At 42.1% G+C, this 22,036-nt stretch overlaps 1 protein-coding gene across 5 annotated transcripts in view; it reads right to left on the bottom strand.

The window, feature by feature from the left end:
- Positions 1 to 22,036, bottom strand: part of LOC126469734 (dynamin-1-like protein) — a 107,835-nt gene that overhangs the window by 9,873 nt on the left and 75,926 nt on the right. For 3 of the 5 annotated variants that reach the window (XM_050096938.1, XM_050096936.1, XM_050096937.1), the window contains exons 10-12: positions 18,511 to 18,744; positions 374 to 568; positions 34 to 292 (exon numbers count right to left, since the gene is read on the bottom strand). In XM_050096938.1, coding sequence (XP_049952895.1) covers positions 34 to 292; positions 374 to 568; positions 18,511 to 18,744 — 688 coding nt within the window. The remainder of the gene's footprint in view (positions 1 to 33; positions 293 to 373; positions 569 to 18,510; positions 18,745 to 22,036) is intronic. The other 2 variants (XM_050096939.1, XM_050096940.1) reach the window with 1 other exon arrangement.

Below are 22,036 nucleotides of genomic sequence, written 5' to 3' on the forward strand. Positions count from 1 at the left end.
AGAATGACTTAAAAGCCTGAATTATACACCAACCTATTACATCACAATCCCTTTTCTCTTTTTCTGAAAGTTTCCTGTTCGTCTGTACAGGAACTTCAGGTAGCAAATTTACTGGCTTTTGAGGCGAAAGCACACCTTTTGCTTCAAAAACATGGTTTGGTACAGCAGAAGAATTAAGTTCTATAGATTTATCTCTAATACTTTGGTTTTCTTTATTGTCCATTCGACCAGCAGGAAACAAGTTTGATAGCCACCCGCTGGCATCAGCATTTGACTTGGCACCAAAGGAGTTCTGCAAAACACACGAATCTTTAGCTGTACCACAATATACACGTATCTATTTACAACTAAATTAATGAAAGTACTATATTACCTTGGCCCCTTCCAGTTCTACTGGTGTGTAAGGAAAATTATTTTCAGGATATTTTAGATTTGTAGGCTTTGGTGTTGGTGTATCTTCTTCAGCTGGTGGCGTTGAGAACAAGCATGACGCAAGTGCTGCATCTTTATTAAAATCTGGGTGCCTCGTATTAATATACGCAAGTTCAATTGCTACCAGGTTTTCTACCTGAAAAAAGACAAGTCGCATCTAAATAAAAAAATTAAACTAAGAAAACTGTATACTGAGTTGGTTATCATATACAAAGAGCACTGGGTCTGTCACATGAGCTAGCTGACAAATTCACTTCACAAAATGTTAGAAATTTGCAGGCATCACATGAAATACTACATTCACAGAATTCATCCTGTTTGTAAAAGGATGAAATAAAGTGTCTGACTTGCAAGTGTAACATATTTCTCTTTTCATTAAGATGGGATTTTCAGGTGGCTAGCAATGTGTAAGACCTTTTTTTCCCATTTGTCACAAAAGTTTATTTAATTTTCTCTCTTACATTTTGGGATACTATTCATTATTCTGCCTTGCTCATCATCACAATGCCCTACCACCAGTTTGGTTATGTCTTACAGCTTTGAGGGTCATTCCATATCAAATCACCCAATAAAAAATAAATTTTACACCCACCTCCTTAGATTTTCATGAAATTTGGCTCAAATGGTTCTAATACCATCCTGACAACACCTGCAATTTTTTTTTGCTGTATCTTTTATATTTTTTTTTTAATAAATTTTTAAAGTTTTTATGTTTTGCGTTTTCCGAACCTTCGGAAATGGTAAATTTAATTTGTATTCAAAACTTTAAAATTGCTAATCTTAGAAACTCTTTTAGATATATATATATTTTAAACAGATGTTTTGTTTTATAAGAATTGCAATATCTAGAGTCTCAGACCTGATAGAATGCTCAAATTTGTTTTAATTTACTCTTAAACATATAGGCTACATGATAAAAGAAAAATAATGATGGATTTTTTACATGTTTATTAATTATAGTAGATTACATTAGAATTATGTACAAAGATAGTGTACTTACGACACTTATGTATAACCCAACTGACTGCTTGAAACATTGAATTTTTTGAGTAATTTTGTCTTTTTAATAAACATTAATGCTGATTCAAACTGTTTTTCCACTTCATCCAAGAGCTTTCAGTTCTTTTGATACAGTCTTTTTTGAAGTAATACGTTCTTCCAGTGCCGCTTGACTGAGGTGCGTCTACTACACAGACACTGTGCTCCAAAGGCATTATGCGATAATTTTCTCTTTCAGGCCAATAAAATGATGCAGCTGGTCCTGAAGGATGTAGAAATAGAATTTCTGCATCTTCTTCATCATTGAATATTGTTTTTACCAGTCCAAAATACCAGTTACCATCATAATTTGCAGCCACATAGCTATTTATGGATGGTCCAGCACGAACCCAATCAGAAGAAGAATCCCAATCAGAAGAAGAATGGAAAGAAAAGACTAAGGAGGGTTTTACACTATTTGTAGTCCTTCTAATTTCAAGGTTGATTGTTGGAAGTGGTTTGAAGTTATGAAAACTTCTTGTTCCAGGAATGGTTCGAGTTGCTGAAAAACGTTTTTCTAGTTTTAACCGTAGCAAATCAGCTTCTTTGTCAATAAAGTAAAAATGGATGTTTTCAATATTTTTTTCACAAAACTTGTACACATCGATTGCTGTCATCATCTGTTCTTCGTCTGAAAGCTGTAGACTGGCTTTCCTTAAAATTCTTTTAATAGTTCCTCCTAGGCCATCACAAATTGACTTCCCATGACTTGTTGCAAAAAAAGAGTGTTGGGCCTTCAAATTAAAGTCTCTCAAGTGTTCAGTCATATTTTTAAAACTGTTTCTATTTTTGTACTGCCCAGCACAACTATCTGTAAAGTACTGAACTGAGTCAATTGCAGTATGATGTAATGACAGCCACATTGTAATTTCTTTTTGTACAAAGTTAACAAAACCAGTGTCATGTTCTTGATCATCACTAATAAAACAGTGGTTGGAAACAAAAACATTGTTTTCCTCATTTCTTAGAAAAACTCCAACTGGGTGTAGAGTACAACCACCTCTATTCCAGTGGTAACTTTGGATCTCATATTGTATAGCAAAGGAATAATTTTCACTGAAATCCATCACAATAATTGCTGTTTTGGGTGGTGGGTCTTCTTTAAATCTTGAAAAGGCTGCTGACTGGGATTTTGCTATAAACGAGTGTGGCGTGAACTTTTCCAATGACCTAACCAATAAAGAAATGTAGTCTTCAACACTGATAGACTGTTTGATCATTTCTGCTCTGTCTGTGTTAACCCACTGACTGATTACAATTTCTTCTTCTAAATCATAATCGTCACTTAGTTTTTCAGTTAAGTACTCAGTTAGTGCAGTATTTGCAGGACAGCTTTCGCAATGATGTAGCATGCAGTTTTGGTTTTCCGTGTTGCACACAAGCATCTTAATTAGATCTTTATAAGATTCTTCAATTTTCACAGCATCCAGTAATAGTTTAACATTCTGGCGGATACTGCATACACATACAGTGTGTGTGCCTGCAGCACCAGCAAGGATACACCATTTAGGTCTCAAGAAACAAAATTTTGAAAATCCTACTTCTACCTCAGGATTCTCCCGTTTGAAAGAATAATAGAGTTCTCTCAAGTTACACAAAATGAGTCTTTTTTGCATGTAAACATTTTTTTGTTTTTTGAACACTTACTTTGTCTTTTATTCCAGGTAGCACTCTGGAACTTTCATCCTCTTCATAAAAATCTGTTACAAGTCTTACTGTCTTTTCAGAAAGAGTTTTACCTTTTTTTGGACCAGGAGTTTCCAAAATACCCTTTGCAGATTTTAGCTTTCTAGCTTGTCGCACCATGTACTCACTTACATTAAATTCTTTTATCACTTTATTTCGACTCCAAGAATCTGGGGCCAAGGTCAGAATCTGGATTTTTCTGGACCTCCCAACAGATGAAACTTCTCTTTCATAAGAGACATCATTACATCAAAATCCTTTGCTTTCTCAACCACACTTTTATCTTCTTCGTCATCATCAGAACTTGGTACATCACATTTTAATGCTTTTGAAACCGCCTTTTTTGCAGTCTTTTCAATACTGCTAACCTTCCTTTTAAAATAAGACCCTTTACTTTGTTCTGACAAGCCATGAAGCTTTATCAGTGTTAAACCTAAATTATCAAGAGCAATGTTTGTTTGTACAAGGGATTCATTTCTGAATTCCAATGATTCTAATTCAACCATGACTTCATCATCTGTTTCACTTTCATTGACTTCAACTCTTAATTTTTCCTCACAAAAGTTACTGCATGTTGAGCAAAGCCTTTGTCCAGGTTTTATGCTAATATTTTTTGTCAGAAATTGTTTAGAAAGATCCAAGCCTACACTTCTCAATGATTTTTTGATGGGCTTTTTGTGTCTTTTTAGTGGGTCTGCACATGTTGTTTGATACTTTTCACAAACAATTAAAAAGTAGTAGCTGTGGTGTGAACATATATTCTTAAATTCACACAGATTAATTCCAGATCGTAAGTGGATCAAATCTTTTTCTTCCTCACTCAATTCAGATACCAGCTGTAACTTTTTTGAAGGTGTGTAGGTTGTTTGGAAACAGTCAGATTTTTTAAACAACCCTACGCTACAAGTTTGAATATCTGACATACTGATTTCACTTTTGGTCTGATTACTGTTCTGGTTACTTTTATAGGATATTGGAAAAGAATCTCTGTAAACTAAGTAACAGTACTTACTGAAAGTTCGAATAAACTTAATAAAATACTATGCAAGCACTATTTAACACTGTAATAATTTTTTACTTCAAAACACAGGAGTAACAAAACAAAATCCAAGCATACATTCTTACTCCAAGAAGACAAAAACTTATTTTCGGTGTCTAAGTCACTTGGTACTTCTTATTTTTAAAATATAATTAATATTATTTTAAAAATTAGGTAACTATTAAACAGGTTAAAAAGCCAACATAATCTTTCTTTTATCTAATAGCCTATACAATTAAGAGTATTTTAAAACATATTTGAGCTTTCTATCAGGTCTGAGACTCTAGATATTGCAGTTTTTGTAAAACTGAACATCCATTAGCTAAAAAAAAAAAAATAAAAAAAAATAAATAAATAAATAAAAAATAAAATAAAATAAAAAAAACTAGTAAATTTTTTTCATTTGAAAGATTTTAATATATCTTTATGGTAATTTTTTTTAACATTTAGATATAATACACAAACTTATTCCAAAATTTCATACTGATATCTTTAGTATTCTTTAATATACAAATTTTTTTAGTTGTGAGGACATGTTTAAGTTACGATTTCCGACTGCTGAAACAACGCCAAATCTAAAAACTTTAAAAATTTATAAAAAAAAACTATAAGAGATAGAGCAAAAAAATTTTACAAGTGCTTTCATGATGATAAAAGAAGTAATTGTACCAAGTTTCATCAAAATCTGACATGGTTGGTGTCAAGGCCTGGGTGACTTGACATGGAATGACCCTCGAAAGTTTCATACAAACATAACATTCTCATATCTCACTGAGCCGCACTGCAATCTAGAGTAAATTACAGGGTGAAAATCATATAAGTATATGAAATAAAATCATCGTAACTTATGAACAGTTTGCATTAGGACGTTCAAACTGCACAGTTGGCCACGAGGTATGATGGGAATTCATATGTGCATGTATGGTTTAGTTTAGCGAGAAAGCCCACTTTCATCTGGATAGGTTCGTCAGTAAGCAAAATTGGCATGTTTGGGGGACTGAGAGTCTGCATTTCGTGATTGAGAAGTCTCTTCATCTTCAACTGGTGACTGTGGGGCGTACAACGTCCAGTCACCGAATAATCGGTGTGATATCCCTTGATGGCACAATAACTACTGAACGGTACATGAAGGTTTCGGAAGATGATTTCATCCCCATTATCCAAAGTGAAACTGATTTCAAGAAGATGTGGTTCATCCATGACAGAGCTAGACCACATCAAAGCAGGAGAGTATTTGATATCACTGAGGAGCACTTCGGGGATCGCATTCTGGTCTGGGGTACCCAGAGGCCACTGGCACGGGCCTCAATTGGCCATCATATTCTCCAAATCTGAATACATGCGACTCCTTTTTGTTGGGCTACATTAAAGACAAGGTATACCATTGCTGAGCTGAAAACAGCCATTCGGGAGGTCATCGACAGCATCGATGTTCCAACACTTCAGCAGGTCATGCAGAATTTCGATATTTGCCTGCGCCAAATCATCGCCAATGATGGCAGGCATATCTAACATGTCATAACCTAAATCCGAATACCTGTAGTGATGTTTACATGTTGAATGAAGTGTGCGCATGCTGTAGCTTGTAACTAACTTACGTTTCTTTTCATATAGTTCAGTAATTGTCACCCTTCACTTCTGTCACATGGAATAGCCCTTTAGTTGTACAAAACGTCTGAACATGCTGACTGAAAAAATATTGTAATTCAACATGTTTCTCTTTTTCTATATACATTTTGCAGACTTTAAGAGATTCAGTTAAAAATTCTACACTTTCATGATTTAAATGCATATTAAAAGTACTGTCGGTGTATCTTATCCTCTGTAAGGATTTGTGTATGTTATAGTTTATGAGAATTTTCAGTTTTAGGAATATTATGCACTGGTTCATCCTTACAAAATCAACAATTGTGACCTATACCTGTGTATTCTACAAACATTTCAGAGATTAATTCTGTATGTTCCTTACCACAGGAACTCAAGATATGGAAACTTTCAGACATATCCTCAATCACTTCACTCGCCATTAGCATAGCACCCCCCACCCCCTATTCCTCTTCTTTGGTGTTTTTATATTTTTTTAATCGTTTACTCATTTCACTTTCGTTCTCTCAGCATTCTTTCTGTTAGTTATTTTATTCTTTCACACAATCCAGGATGGAACAACAACAATATTCTGAAAAGCACAGATTGCTACTCAGCATACAGAAGAGACACTGAGTTGCAGACAGGCACAATGAAAAGTTTGCTATACATTTTGCTTTCGGCCAAAAGGTCCTCTTCTATATAGCAATTGCCTGCAGGGGAAGTGGCTGTTAAAACTAAGTTCTTGAAAGCAGCACTTTGTATTTTTTATCTACCGGTTTTGATCTTCAAATGAGCAAGATCATTATCAGAATATACACCGTAAAAAGATACAAATCAAGATAATACAGAAAACTTGCACTGGTGTTATGTAAAATACGAGGGCAGTTCAATAAGTAATGCAACACATTTTTTTTCTGAAACAGGGGTTGTTTTATTCAGCATTGAAATACACCAGGTTATTCCCCAATCTTCTAGCTACACAACACTATTTTTCAACGTAATCTCCATTCAATGCTACGGCCTTACGCAACCTTGAAATGAGGGCCTGTATGCCTGCACGGTACCATTCCACTGGTCGATGTCGGAGCCAACGTCGTACTGCATCAATAACTTCTTCATCATCCGCGTAGTGCCTCCCACGGATTGCGTCCTTCATTGGGCCAAACATATGGAAATCCGACGGTGCGAGATCGGAGCTATAGGGTGCATGAGGAAGAACAGTCCACTGAAGTTTTGTGAGCTCCTCTCGGGTGCGAAGACTTGTGTGAGGTCTTGCTTTGTCATGAAGAAGGAGAAGTTCGTTCAGATTTTTGTGCCTACGAACACACTGAAGTCGTTTCTTCAATTTCTGAAGAGTAGCACAATACACTTCAGAGTTGATCGTTTGACCATGGGGAAGGACATCGAACAGAATAACCCCTTCAGCGTCCCAGAAGACTGTAACCATGACTTTACCGGCTGAGGGTAGGGCTTTAAACATTTTCTTTGTAGGGGAGTGGGTGTGATGCCACTCCATTGATTGCCGTTTTGTTTCAGGTTCGAAGTGATGAACCCATGTTTCATCGCCTGTAACAATCTTTGACAACAAATTGTCACCCTCAGCCACATGACGAGCAAGCAATTCCGCACAGATGGTTCTCCTTTGCTCTTTATGGTGTTCGGTTAGACAACGAGGGACCCAGCGGGAACAAACCGTTGAATATCCCAACTGGTGAACAATTGTGACAGCACTACCAACAGAGATGTCAAGTTGAGCACTGAGTTGTTTGATGGTGATCCGTCGATCATCTCGAACGAGTATGTTCACACGCTCCGCCATTGCAGGAGTCACAGCTGTGCACGGCCGGCCCGCACGCGGGAGATCAGACAGTCTTGCTTGACCTTGCGGCGATGATGACACACGCTTTACCCAATGACTCACCGTGCTTTTGTCCACTGCCAGATCACCGTAGACATTCTGCAAGCGCCTATGAATATCTGAGATGCACTGGTTTTCCGCCAAAAGAAACTCGATCACTGCCCGTTGTGTGCAATGCACATCCATTACAGACGCCATTTTAACAGCTCCGTACAGCGCTGCCACCTGTCGGAAGTCAATGAAACTATACGAGACGAAGCGGGAATGTTTGAAAATATTCCACAAGAAATTTCCGGTTTTTTCAACCAAAATTGGCCGAGAAAAAAAATGTGTTGCATTACTTATTGAACTGCCCTCGTACATTTTTCCAGCTGGTTACTTATGTTGAAACTTGGCTGACAGCATTAATGATTGCATTTAAAGTACGCTGATAGCTATAAATATTTAACTGGCTTTACTGTAGTTTTAAGCTTATGTTTAAAGTACACTTACGGTATACTTACAGATGTCAGACGTCTATATGCAAGCCCATAAAAAGAGGAGACTAAAAAGTAAATTTCGTTTTCTGTAGTTGTAAATTATCTTTGGATACACTATACCATGGACGTTACAAGTACTGTTGTACAGTCAATTTCATCTTTGGCTCTGTCATTTTTTTTTTTTTTTTTTTTTTTTGTGGTTTTAGGGCGCACAACTACAATGGTCATTAGCGCCCAGACTAAGTTAGGAATGCACCGCGAGGCACAAGGTTAAAACAGCAACTAAAAGGGACAATACTATAAAAGACATAGACAGGCAGAGGATTTAAAAAAAAAAAAAAAAAAAAAAAGCATGATCAAATGTCCTTAGACAGGTTTGTCAAGTTGATAAAACGAAGAATGCGAGCAGCTGCTCCTGGGTCATCCGCTAAAATGGCATCCAAGAGTACATGGCAGGCCAAGATCAAGACGCAGTGTATTAAAATCCGGACAGGACGTAAAAATGTGGCGAACCGTCAGCAATTGCCCACATGGGCAGAACGGCGCCGGCGCAGCCGTCAGCAGATGGCGATGGCTGAACCGGCAGTGTCCAATTCATAACCGGGCCAAAACGACCTCCTCCCGCCGCGAAGGGCGTGAGGACGACGTCCAAGCCGCGGGAAGAGGTTTCAAGGCCCGAAGCTTGTTGTACGTAAACGCAGCCCAATCGGCATGCCACAGCGATAAAATGTGCCAACAAATGACCCTGCTACAATCTGATGATGGGACACAACAAGAAGCTGTCCGAGGCTGGAGGACCGCAGCCGTGGCCGCGGCACCTGCAGCTTCGTTCCCAGGGATACCGACATGGCCAGGAACCCACATAAAGCTAACCAGAGAACCGTCGTCCACCAGCTGCTGAAGAGAGCGTTGGATCCGGTGCACGAAAGGATGAACCGGATACAGATCACTGAGGCTCTAGATGGTGCTCAGGGAATCGGAGCAGATGACATAAGCAGAATGTCGGTGGCGGCAGATGTAAAGAACAGCCTGGTAGAGGGCAAAGAGCTCAGCTGTGAAAACCGAACAATGGCCACAGAGCCGGTATTTGAAACTTTGTGCCCCGACAATAAAAGAACACCCGACCCCGTCATTGGTCTTAGAGCCATCTGTATAAATGAAGGTCATATTAATGAACTTCGAACGAAGTTCGACAAAACGGGAGTGGTATACCGAACCGGGGGTAAACTCCTTTGGGAGCGAGCTGAGGTCAAGGTGAACGCGAACCTGAGCCTGGAGCCAAGGTGGCATGTGGCTCTCGCCCATTCTAAAGGTTGCAGGGAGTGAAAAATCAAGGTGTTGAAGGAGGCGACGAAAGCGAACTCCAGGGGGTAGCAGGGCAGAGACATACAACCCGTATTGCCGGTCGAGAGAGTCGTCAAAAAAGGAACGATACGACGGGTGGTCGGGCATTGACAGTAGCCGACAGGCATACCGACAAAGCAGTATATCGTGCCGGTAGGTGAGTGGCAATTCACCGGCTTCAGCATGAAGACTCTCGACGGGACTAGTATAAAACGCTCCTATCGCAAGACGTAAACCCCGATGTTGTATGGAGTTGAGGCGGCGTAAGATGGACGGACGTGCAGAGGAGTATACGAAGCTCCCATAATCCAGCTTGGAGCGGACGATCGACCGATATAGGCGAAGTAGGATGGTTCAATCCGCTCCCCACGACATACCACTGAGAACACTGAGGACATTTAGAGAACGGGTACAACGGGCAGCCAAATATGACACATGTGGAGACCAGCTAAGTATCCTGTCAAATGTAAGACCCAAAACTATTGTTGTCTCCACGAATGGGAGAGCAACGGGACCGAGTCATAAGGATGGTGGGAGAAACTCTTTGTAGCGCCAGAAGTTAATACAGACTGTCTTCTCGGCAGAAAAATGGAAGCCATTGGAGACACTCCAGGAGAAAAGACGGTCAAGAGAACACTGAAGACAGCGCTCCAGGAAACATGTACGCTGCGCACTGCAATAGATGGTAAAATCGTCCACGAAAAGGGAGCCTGATACATCAGCTGGGAGGCAATCCATTATTGGATTGATCGCTATGGCGAAGAGAGCGACGCTCAAAACTGAGCCCTGTGGCACCCCATTCTCCTGGCGAAAGGTGTCTGACAGGACAGAACCCACACGTACCCTGAACTGTCAATCCATTAAAAAGGAACGAATAAGAAGAGGGAGGCGACCGCGAAGGCCCCATGTATGCATGGTGCGGAGAATGCCCGCCCTCCAACAGGTGTCGTAAGCCTTCTCCAAACCAAAGAACACAGCCGCGGTCGGGTGCTTCTGCAAGAAGTTATTCATTATGAAGGTCAACAAGGTAACCAGATGGTCAACAGCAGAGCGGCGCCTACGAAATCCACATTGTACATTGGTAAGTAGGTGTCGAGATTCGAGCAGCCAAACCAAACGAGAGGTAACCATTCGCTCCATCACCTTACAGGCAGCTGGTAAGCGAGATGGATCAATAACTGGAAGGCAAGTGCTTGTCCTTCCCCGGCTTAGGAATCGGTACAACAATAGACTCGCGCCAGCATGCGGCAACATGTCCCTCAATCCAGATGCGATTATAAGTACGAAAAAGGAAACCTTTACCCGCAGGAGAAAGGTTCTTCAGCATCTGAATATGAATAGAATCAGGCCCTGGAGCGGAGGACCATGACTGGGCAAGTGCATTTTCGAGGTCCCGCATGGTGAATGGGGCGGAAGTTAGGTGGCCTAGCCTCCTCTGCCTGTTTTCGGGGGAGGAAGGCAGGGTGGTAATGAGCGGAGCTCGAAACCTCTGCGAAAAAGCGGCCGAAGGCATTGGAGACATCCTCAGGGGCCACAAGGACGTCATTCGCGACTGTCAAGCCAGAAACTGGTGAGTGGACCTTAGTGCCAGATAGCCAGTGCAGGCTACCCATGACAACAGAAGAAGGAGTAAAACTGTTGAAGGTGCTTGTGAAAGCAGCCCAGCTGGCTTTCTTGCTTTCTTTAATAATACGACGACACTGCGCACGTAATCGTTTATAATTGATACAATTCGCCACTGTAGGGTGGCATTTAAAGGTGCATAAAGCACGTCGACGAGCATGTAAAGCGTCTCTACATGCTGCGGTCTACCAGGGGACCGGTACGCGACGTGGAGGAGAAGTAGTGTGAGAGATGGAATATTCAACAGCAGTGAGAATGACTTCCATGAGGTGTGCGACCTGACTATCGCAGCTTGTGAAGGTTTGATCCTGAAAGGTCGCCCTGGAAGAGAAGAGCCCCCAGTCTGCTTTGGAGATGTTCCAACTAGTTGAGCACAGAGAGGGGGTATGATGCAGGAGATGGATAACACACGGGAAGTGGTTGCTCGAATATGTATCAGAAAGTGCATACCACTCAAACCGGCGTGCAAGTTGGGTAGTACATATAGAGAGGTCTAAATGGGAATGGGTGTGAGATGTGTCCGAAAGAAAAGTAGGGGCCCCAGTATTGAGGCAGACAAGACTGAGCTGGTTGAAAAGGTCTGCTAACAGGGAGCCCCTTGGGCAGGCTGCTGGTGAGCCCCAAAGGGGACGGTGGGCATTGAAGTCTCCAGTTAACATAAATGGTGCAGGTAGCTGAGCAATAATTTGCATCATGTCTGCCCTGGTAACGGCATACGACGATGGAGTGTAAACGGTACAAATGGAAAATGTAAAAGTGGGGAGAGTAATTCGGACGGCAACTGCCTGCAGGCCGGTGTGCAATGTGATGGGATCGTAGTAAATATCAACCCGGACCAGCAACATAACCCCTCCACGAGCCGGAATACCTGCCACAGGGTGTAGGTCAAAATGCACAGAGGTGTAGTGGGCCAAGGCAATTTGATCGCATGGGCGTAGCTTCGTTTCCTGGAGGGCTACGACGAGCGGACAGTGCAAGTGGAGCAGCAACTTTAAGTCCTCTCGGTTGGAGCGAATGCTGCGAATATTCCAGTGAATAAGTGCCATCGTGAGAAGAAAAAGAAAATGCAAGAAGGGGCCACCTCGAAGGCCGCTGAGGGCCTGGCTTCGAGCGAGTACTGCCGCCGCTATCAGTAGGCGGACAGTCATCGTCCATTGGTTCTATAGGTTCATCGGCCATCTTGTTAAGATGGCCAGGAGGGGGAGCTTCCTCCGCTGGTGAACAGCCAGATGTTCGGCTACCAGCGGTGCGGTCAGGCGAAACGGATGATGGCCAGGGCAGCAACTGCTGGGTGGCGCAGGAGAAGAAACGCACCGTGGCGGAGAAGGAGAACTGTGCTTCCTATGAGCCTTCTTGGAAGGTCGTTTAGTGGAAGTACTGGTCGATGGCTGGGAGTTCAAGGTACGTAGGAAGTCTGCACGGGACGGTTCCTTCTTGAAGGCCTGTGCATCTGACTTCTGGGTCTTCGTCTTGGCAGAAGCTGATGAAGGTGCTTGTGTCTGAGGGGTGACGGGAGGAAGAGGAGACGTCGACCAAGCGATCTTAGCACTGGCCGAACATACGACCGTAGTGCTGAAGGTCAGATCGCATGTCTGCGTCGCCACCTCCCTGGTAGTCCGAGGAGAGGCAAGGACAGTACTGTATTTCCCCGCTGGGAGCAGCGTGGGCTTCCTACTAGCAAATAGCTTGCGAGCAGCCGAAGTGGACACTTTCTCTTTGACCCGAATTTCCTGTATACAGCGTTCTTCCTTGTAGATGGGACAGTCGTGGGAGGACGCTGCATGGTCACTCTGACAGTTCACACAACGAGGAGACGGAGGTGGACAGTCACCCTCATGGGCATCCCTGCCACAAGTGACACATTTAGCCACATTGTAACAAGGCTGGCGAGTGTGATTAAAACGCTGACACTGGTAGCAGCGCGTAGGTGTCGGGACATAGGGGCGAACAGAAATAACCTCGTAGCCCGCTTTGATGCGTGACAGCAGCTGAACCCTATCAAAGGTCAAGAAAAGTGTCCGGGTCGGTACAAGGTCATTGTTGACCTTTTTCATGACCCTATGGACAGCCGTCACGCCCTGCTCAGTGAGGAAAGACTGAATCTCCTCGTCAGTCAATCCGTCGAGTGATCTAGTATATTCCACACCACGAGACGAATTCAAAGTGCGGTGAGCCTCCACCCGGGCAGGGAACGTGTACAGGAGTGTGGCCCGAAGCAGTTTTTGTGCCTGAAAGGCGCTCTCAGTCTCTAGTAACAAGGTACCGTTACGCAACCTGGTACAAGACTTGACAGATCCGGCTATGGCATCTACGCCGTTCTGGATAACGAAAAGGTTGACAGAGGAAAAATCCTTTCCGTCCTCAGATCGAGAAACTACGAGAAACTGTGGGGCAGACGGTAGTACTTTTGTCACTTTTGGCTGGTCAAGTTTCCGTTTTTGGGCAGAAGTGAAGAGAGAAGAAGAAGAGAAATCCATTGCGGAGGAATCCCCCATGATTGCCAGCGTCTCTGATGGCACGCTCCTTCCTTGTGGGGACCCTCTCAGAGGGCACTCCCACCTTAGGTGAATGTTTACACCTCTGGTCACACCTCCCGAGAAACGGATGGAGGGACCACAATCGGCATGGACAGAAGGTGTCAGCTCAGGCAATCACTCCTCCCTGGGCCTGGCCTTTACCAGGGGGTACGTGCGTGCCTTACTTGTCTACCCAGGACGGGGAATTACGCGTTACCCCGTCACCGGCTACGCGTGCGAACGCGTGGGTCGGCCTTCAGGCACACACAGGGAGGAAGGAAGAAGAGGAAAAAGAAGGGAGAGAGGAAGAGAAAGGACAGACTGTCTCAAACGCCGAGGCGGAGACCAGAGAAGGCAAGGAGGAGGCAAGGAGGAGGAGGCAAGGAGAAGGAGGCAAGGGAAAGGGTAAGTAAGACAGTGAGATGGAGAAGAACAAAGAAAGGAACCAACCAAAGGAAGGAAGAAACCAGAAGAAGTGAAAAACCAAAATGACCGCAAATATAGGTCGTGGAACCGTCGGTCTCCGGACGCAGGTGCTAACTACCCCCTTGAGGGGGAGGGACTCCTTTTAGTCGCCTCTTATGACAGGCAGGAATACCTCGGGCCTATTCTAACCCCCGGACCCGCAGGGGGGGTCTCTGTCAATATCATTTACTACTGTACTTTAAACATAAGTTTACGTACTACAGTACAGCCAGTTTAACCTTTAGAGCTGTTAGCCAACTTATCAACGAAAGTCACCATGCTTGAAATAGAATATGTATTTTACATAACAGCAATCTAAGTTTTCCGTATTATCTCAAGTTGTATCTTTTACAGTGTATATTTTGATGATGCTCTTGTTCATTTGAAGAATGAAACTGGTCAATAAAAAATAAGAAGTGCGACTTCTCAAGAACTTAGGCCTTCTACTGACAGAGAAAACATACATATGACCACTGTCTCTAGCCTCTGTGGCCAGACTGAGTGGTAACTGTGCCTTACAGGAGCAGCAATCCTGTGGTGGGGGGTGAGAGGTGCAATTCAGACTCAGGCTGTGAAGCATACATGTAAGTGATGCACGATGTGGTGCACTGTATTTTCAGTAACTGGATGCTCCAGCTGTCTCTTGGTCAGTTTGCCATTGGCCATTCATGCAGACCGACAGTTTGTTAGTTGTCATGCCCACATAGATAACAGCACAATGGCTGCAGCTTAGTTTGCAGATCACATGACAGCTTTCAAAGGTAGTCCTGACTTTGGCAGGGCAGGAGATGCCTGTGACTGTACCAGTGTAGGTGGTGGAGGGATGATGTAAGGGACAGTTCTTGCATCTATGTCTGACCAGGGATATGAGCCATGAGGCAAGGATTTGGGAGCTGGGTTGGAATAGGGATGGACAAGGATCTCGTGCAGATTTGGTGGGTGGCAAAATACCACTGTGGGAGAGGGTGGGAAGTATAGTGGGTAGGATATTCCTCATTTCAAGGTTTGAAGAGAGGCAATTGAAACCCTGACAGAGAATATGATTCAGTTGCTTCAGTCCTGGGTGGCACTGAGTCACAGGGAGAAGGTGTTCAGGTTTTGGAGGGATATGGATAGGGTGTCCTTACCCTCAGTGCAGGTCACAAAGACGTCATCCGTGAATCAGAACCAGGTTAGGGATTTGGGATCCTGGGTGATTAGGAAGAATGCCTCTAGATGATCCATGAACAGATTGGCACAGCCTGGTGCAATGCTGGTACGCACTGCTGTAACATGGATTTGCTTCAAAAGGGAAGTAATTGTGGGCGAGGATATGAAGGAGGTTGTAGGTTTGGAGTCAGAAGGACGTTGGGAATGATAGTGTTCACTAGTGGCAAGGCCACTGGCGTTGGGGATGTTAGTGAACAGAGGAATGGCATCAACAATGACAAGCAGGGTGCTGTGTGGTATGTACAGGATCAGGAACTGTGGAGAGTCAGAACAGGAAATGGTTAGTGTTGTTTATATAGGAGCACAGGTTACTGATAACAGGCAGTAGGTGTTGGTCCACAAGAGCAGATATTCTCTTGGTGGGGCACAGTAATTGGCCACAATGGGCTGTCTTGCGCAGTTTACTCTAACTGTCAAACATTATCAAGAATGATCACTGCCTAAAACTTGACAGCAGTAACATATATGAGAAACTGTGTACTATATTATAGAACACATTTCAAATCATGTAATATTAACTGACGAGCATGCAATTGCTCTAGAAACATATAATATGGTTCTGATGGGTTATAAACCCACAAAACAATTTTCATTTCTAGTGCAGCTCACCGTGTATAGAAGATGTAAGCTGCAGAACACCAAGCATTCGAGATTTTTCTACTGGCAGCAATTAACAATGTTATTTATCTTGCGCAGCATGGATTTTGTTTTATTGCCCAAAGTACAATTATGGGAAGAAGTTTTGTAAAAACAAAAATATTACCATTGAGTCAAGATTAGCATGCGTAAGGTGTATCCTTTAGATTATCTGCCCCACCCCAGGTTTATTTGGATGACAGACTTGCAGGGCTCTTGTATGTACTGAAAAACATCTGCTTACCATGTAGAGGCACCAAAATGGCAAGTACTAGTCCTCTTCAAAGCACTCCTCTGTTTTCCACGTCAATTCCACCACAAAAAATTCTCCCCTAGAGTCTCAGATTTGATTAAACTTGGCTTATTTATTCTCCAAACGAAGGAAGGAAGACGAGGACTTAACATCCCGTTGACATCGATGTCATTAGAGATGGAGTACAAGGTTGACATGTTTCAAAGATGGGAAAGGAAATTGATCATGCCCTTCAAGGAAACCATCCCAGCATTTGCCTGGAGCGATTTAGGGAAATCACAGAAAACCTAAAAGGGCCTGATACAGATTTGAACGGTCATCCTCCAGAGTATGAGTCCAGTGTGCTAACCACCATGCCACCTTACACATTCAGTTCTCTCTAGAAAAATAAATGACAATATCAAATGTTAGTACTTTATATCTGTCTTCTTTTTATGGAACTTCAGATTTTTGTAGTTTTATGGTTTTTAACACTGTGATGACACAAATGACACTTGTTAACATTTTAAAAATAAATTACCATTATTTTTGTGTGTGTGTGTGTGTGTGTGTGTGTGTGTGTGTGTGTGTGAGAGTGAGAGAGAGAGAGAGAGAGAGAGAGAGAGAGAGAGAGAGAGAGAGAGGGGGTGGGGGTGTTAAGTTGCATTCTAACACACTAGTCTGTAGCATAACCATCATTCTTACACTTCTGTAACTGAGAATTACCATTTAACCTATGGCAACCCACCTGCAAACCAACGTAACCTGCTTTTTATGAATGCATGCACGCTGTCTAATGATGAATTCCATCATTTCAAAACCAGTAAAAGTAACTTTTCATAAAGTACCCTAAAACCAGTTTTGGGGCTAGTTGCAACGATTTACAGAAAGGAGAATTTCTCTCTTTTCCTTTAAGTGAGAGTCAATATAATGGTGAACTAAGTTTTTTATAAAATAAAATACGAAGCTATAAGTCTAAATTTCTTTTTCTTGATGATTTTACATAAAAATGTGAGTTATTTATCTTCACATTCCTATACTACAGTAGACCACAACACGTTGAGTGCCAGCATTAAGGCATTCAGGCAGACAAGGCACAGGTGTATAGGAAAGGGCATACAGCTGCTACGTGGGCAGTCAAGCAGCCAGGCCATAGCATACACAATCATACTGTACTGGTAGAGTGCACACGGCAGAGATGCTCAATCAGCTTGCGCATGGACAAAACTTGTGCAATCTGACCATATGGTGACCTGAACTACCCGCACCTGCCAGCAAATGTGACAAGGGGCACCTGAGAATGGGAATGCTCGTACCACATGGGGCAGCATTGCACCAATCTTTACCACAGAAATTATTAATCACCAAATTTCACAGTTTGGATGATAAATTTAAAATAGTAGTTTATTTTCAAAATGTTCAGAAGTGTCATTTTGTGCAATCACAGTGTTAAAAATGGCAAAATTTCCTAACTTTAAGGTGGCATAACACAGTAACAGACAGTTATAAATGCTAATATTTGGTGTGGTTGCTTATCTTCATAGGAAGAACACATAAGCCAAGTTTCATCCAAATCCAAGATGGTGCGCAGGGTAATGCTCTTTTCTGGTTGGCATGACATGCAATGATCCAGGAACGTTTCAAAGAGGATTAGTACTTGCCATTTTGGTTTACTGAGATAAACAGGTGGTGATCAGCACAGACAGTTGTGGGTAGGTGAATAAACCTATGATTGGGAATGGTAATTAATGGAAAATGCATCAGAATTTTCCTTAAGCAATTTACGGTAACCACAGAAAATCCATATCTGGAGGTCTGGAGGCTCTGACAGGGAATAGAACCACAGACCTCTTGATGATGATGATGATGATGATGATGATGATGATGGATGATGATGATGATTGGTTTGTGGTGCGCCAATCTGCGTGGTCATCAGCACCCGTACAAAGTATCAGTTTTTTTTCACAGTCCAATTTTTTGCACTCTCTCTCTCAATTTAACAACCTATCAGCTGATACCACCAGAAATCACTTACATGATAGCTTCACTTCTCAGCCAATCCATGTAGACAGGGGAAAGTTAGATTTTCTGATAGGGAATTAAAAAACAAAGGTCACTACATAAAATTCTAACACAAGATGCAGGTTATGATAGTACCCAGTTCCTTCATTTATCTACACTGTATAGCCCTGACTCTACTGACAACATTACACAATATTTTTAAACTTTTTACAACTCTTGTGAACCAGCAAAAGCTTTTACATAAAATTAACACATATAAAAGAAAAACCAAGATTAGTCTAACATTTTTGCTGTATCATAGCACTACATACATAACATAATATATATTCAGCTTGTTTTCATACCATCTGATTCGTGACTGGTAGTCTTCGTCTCAGCAAATGAGTTACTACATCCACGATTTTTTCATGAAGCCTAGGGAAGCGCATTAGTTCCTGCTGGACTTCAGAACCACAGTGTTGGATAATTCTCTGCATTTCTTCATGGACTAATTCAACACAACGAAGAGCAGGCTCTTCAAGGCGTCGAATTTGGCGTTTCACAAGAAGTTCAAATGATATCTGGAACACCATTATACACTAAATTTCACCTGACATGACCTGTCAGCAGTACTGGCCACGTTCATTAACATAAAAAAGTGATTTTTCCCTAAAAATTTGGCTCCACAGTACAATTTTCTGCTAATAAGCATAAACAACGGAAGTGAAAGGAAACTTAAAAAGAGTGCACGGAACTGGTATGTTCGAACAGTAACACAGAATGTTGGTCTAATTTGTAAATGATATTAAAAAAGAAATATAATGCTTTAACACAGAAAAAAAGCAATACTGATGAAATTCAATGAGTGAACACCAAAGCTCGTATGAAAGAAGGGTGGCGGGGCATTGAGGTTGCTAAAAGAAAAAAACTCACAGATAAAAACTGCAATGTTAAAAGAAACGTAAACAACTAAAGCAAATAGACAAAGAAAACCACTGAAGTTCCAAAAATCAGATACTATAAAGAAAAGATGAGACTGACTTCACATAGGGTGTAGTCTAATATTTTATGCTAGTCATACATACACAAATGGAAAATGCATTTTTATATGTAGCAAATTTAAATGAATATCATGTCTGCCAACTAATGAGGACCATCCAGTACTCTTGTTATCAGCATTCATTTGCATGAAATATTACTTCCAACCGCATATACAACCTTCTATCTCACAACTAAATCAAGTCTCAATCAAAATATAATTTTCCACTAATCAGGGTGCTAATTTTATCCAACCAGAAGATTTCTCTCAGATAACCAACTCGAAATTCTTAATTTCTCCATGTTCTCATGGTCACAAACTGAAGTTTTTGATTTGCCACATCAGTTATAAGTGGGGATTCTGAGTTAACCTATGACTCAAAACACACACACACACACACACACACATCAAAAAAAGTTTTGCATCAACATCATTTCCACCCTTTTTATTCCTCATGAAAACCACATATTGCATGTTGTACCACCATACAGCGAGACCTTCTGAGGTGTTGGTCCAGAGTGTGGTACACCAGTACCTCGCAATACCCAGTAGCACCTCCTCTTGCATTGATGCATGACTGTATTCATCGTAGCACACTATCCACAAGTTCATCAAGTCACAGTTGGTCCAAATCGGCCCACTTCTCAACGGCGATTCAGAGTAGATCCCTCAGAGTGGTTGGTGGGTCACATCGTCCATAAACAGCCCTTTTCAATCTACCCCAGGCAAGTTCGATAGGGTTCATGTCTGGAGAACATGCTGGCCACTCTAGTCGAGTGATGTCGTTATCCTGAAGGAAATCATTCACAAGATGTGCACGATGGGGGCACGAATTGTCATCCATGAAGACGAATGCTTTGCCAATATACTGCCGATATGGTGGTTGCCTCCAAACATGTCTCCGACGTTTATCTGGTTGAAGGCATATACAATACCCATCGATGAAGAGAACGTGATGCCAATCCTGAGTGGTCCATTTGGCACATTGTTGGGCCCATCTGCACCACACTGCACGGTGTCGTGGTTGCAAAGATGGACCTCATCATGGACGTCGGGAGTGAATTGTGCATCATGCAGCCCATTGCGCACAGTTTGAGTCATAACACGATGTCCTGTGACTGCACGAAAAGCATTATTCAACATGGTGGCGTTGCTGTCAGGGTTCCTCCGAGCCATAATCAGTAGGTAGCGATCATCCACTGCAGTAATAACCCTTGGGCGGCCTGAGTGAGGCATGTTATTGACAGTTCCTGTCTCTCTGTTTCTCCTCGATGCCCGAACAACATTGCTTTGGTTCACTCCAAGACTCCTTGATACTTCCCTTGTTGAAAGCCCTTCCTGGAAGAAAGTAACAACGTGTACGCGATCAAACTGCAGTATTGGCTGTCTAGGCATGGTTGAACTACACACAACACGAGCCGCGTATCTTCTTCCTGGTGGAATGAATGGGGCTGTTGGACCCCCTCTGTCTAATAGGCACTGCTCATGCAAGGTTGTTTACATCTTTGGGCAGGTTTAGTGACATCTGTGAACAGTCAAAGGGACTGAGTCTGTGATACAATATCTACATGCAACGTCTATCTTCAGGAGTTCTGGGAACCGGGGTGATGCAAAACTTTTTTTGATGTGTGTACATCGATTGCTCTTATTTCTCCAAAAGCAATAACGTATTGTATTCACTTAGAAGCCGCACTATCTTCTAACAACATTGCCTGCAATTTATTTATTTATGTCAAGAAGAGCTATCCAGAAATGTTTTTATGCAACTGAAGGTTTTGAATGTGTCAATTATGTTAACTGTTTTGCTAATTTGGAAATGTATAAACATCCTTTTACACCATTCCCCAGGTTCTATGGACATGCATACATGCAGCTCTTGGGTTTTCCTGCAGTGCTACGGACAAACTACTTTGATATCTCAGGGAATTAAAAAGTTTCAAGTATTTATCATACAACATATGTGCCTCATCGCATACTATGATTTGCAGAATATCTCATTTTAATATTTTGAATTGTTTATGAGATATGATGGTTCTTATGAACACAATTTGCAATGTGCAATGACATGAATGGATGCATCACATGCGACTGTCCTTCAGAAACCCAAAAACTTCAGAACCAAATGGAATACTTTTCTGCACGAAGTTTTAAATAAAATTTTGGTATTTTAATCTGCATTTCATTCACTGAAATGTATCAGCTAAAATCAACCATAAGTAAAGTTTACGCAGTGTGTTTTTGCCCCTGTGAACTCTTTAAAATTTCGTGCAATGTTTTACTTAAGTTGATGTGGCGCAAAAAGTATGGTGGATAACGAAAAGAAATTCAATTCTTAGGCAAGTGAAGAAATCGTACTGCAAAGTGCGCAAAAATCAATTTTTTTTTCACCCAACAGTTTTTGACAAATCATATGTTAAGTATTTCATATGGCCAGAATGCAGTCTCTCAACACAGGCACCGGCATTTGGCGAGCAGTATAGGCATAACAAAAGACAACCTCAGCACGGAATGCAGAGAGGATATCTGCTAGCAGCAAAAGGTTAATTGACTTGACTGTCAGTTTTTCATGAAACAATGGAATTAATACACAGGAACACACATCCTTTTGATTTTATTTAACTTGATTTTTACTCCACAAGACAAAGGACATAGGTTGCTGGTTCCAAGCCACACTAGGGTATCGACTAGGAACCAGAAACCTATGTTTCTTACCGAGCGAGGTGGCGCAGTGGTTAGCACACCGGACTCGCATTCGGGAGGACGACGGTTCAATCCCACCTCTGGCCATCCTGATTTAGGTTTTCCGTGATTCCCTAAATCGTTTCAGGCAAATGCCGGGATGGTTCCTTTGA

The sequence above is a fragment of the Schistocerca serialis genome, chromosome 3, assembly GCF_023864345.2.
Source record: "Schistocerca serialis cubense isolate TAMUIC-IGC-003099 chromosome 3, iqSchSeri2.2, whole genome shotgun sequence".
NCBI lineage: Eukaryota > Metazoa > Arthropoda > Insecta > Orthoptera > Acrididae > Schistocerca > Schistocerca serialis.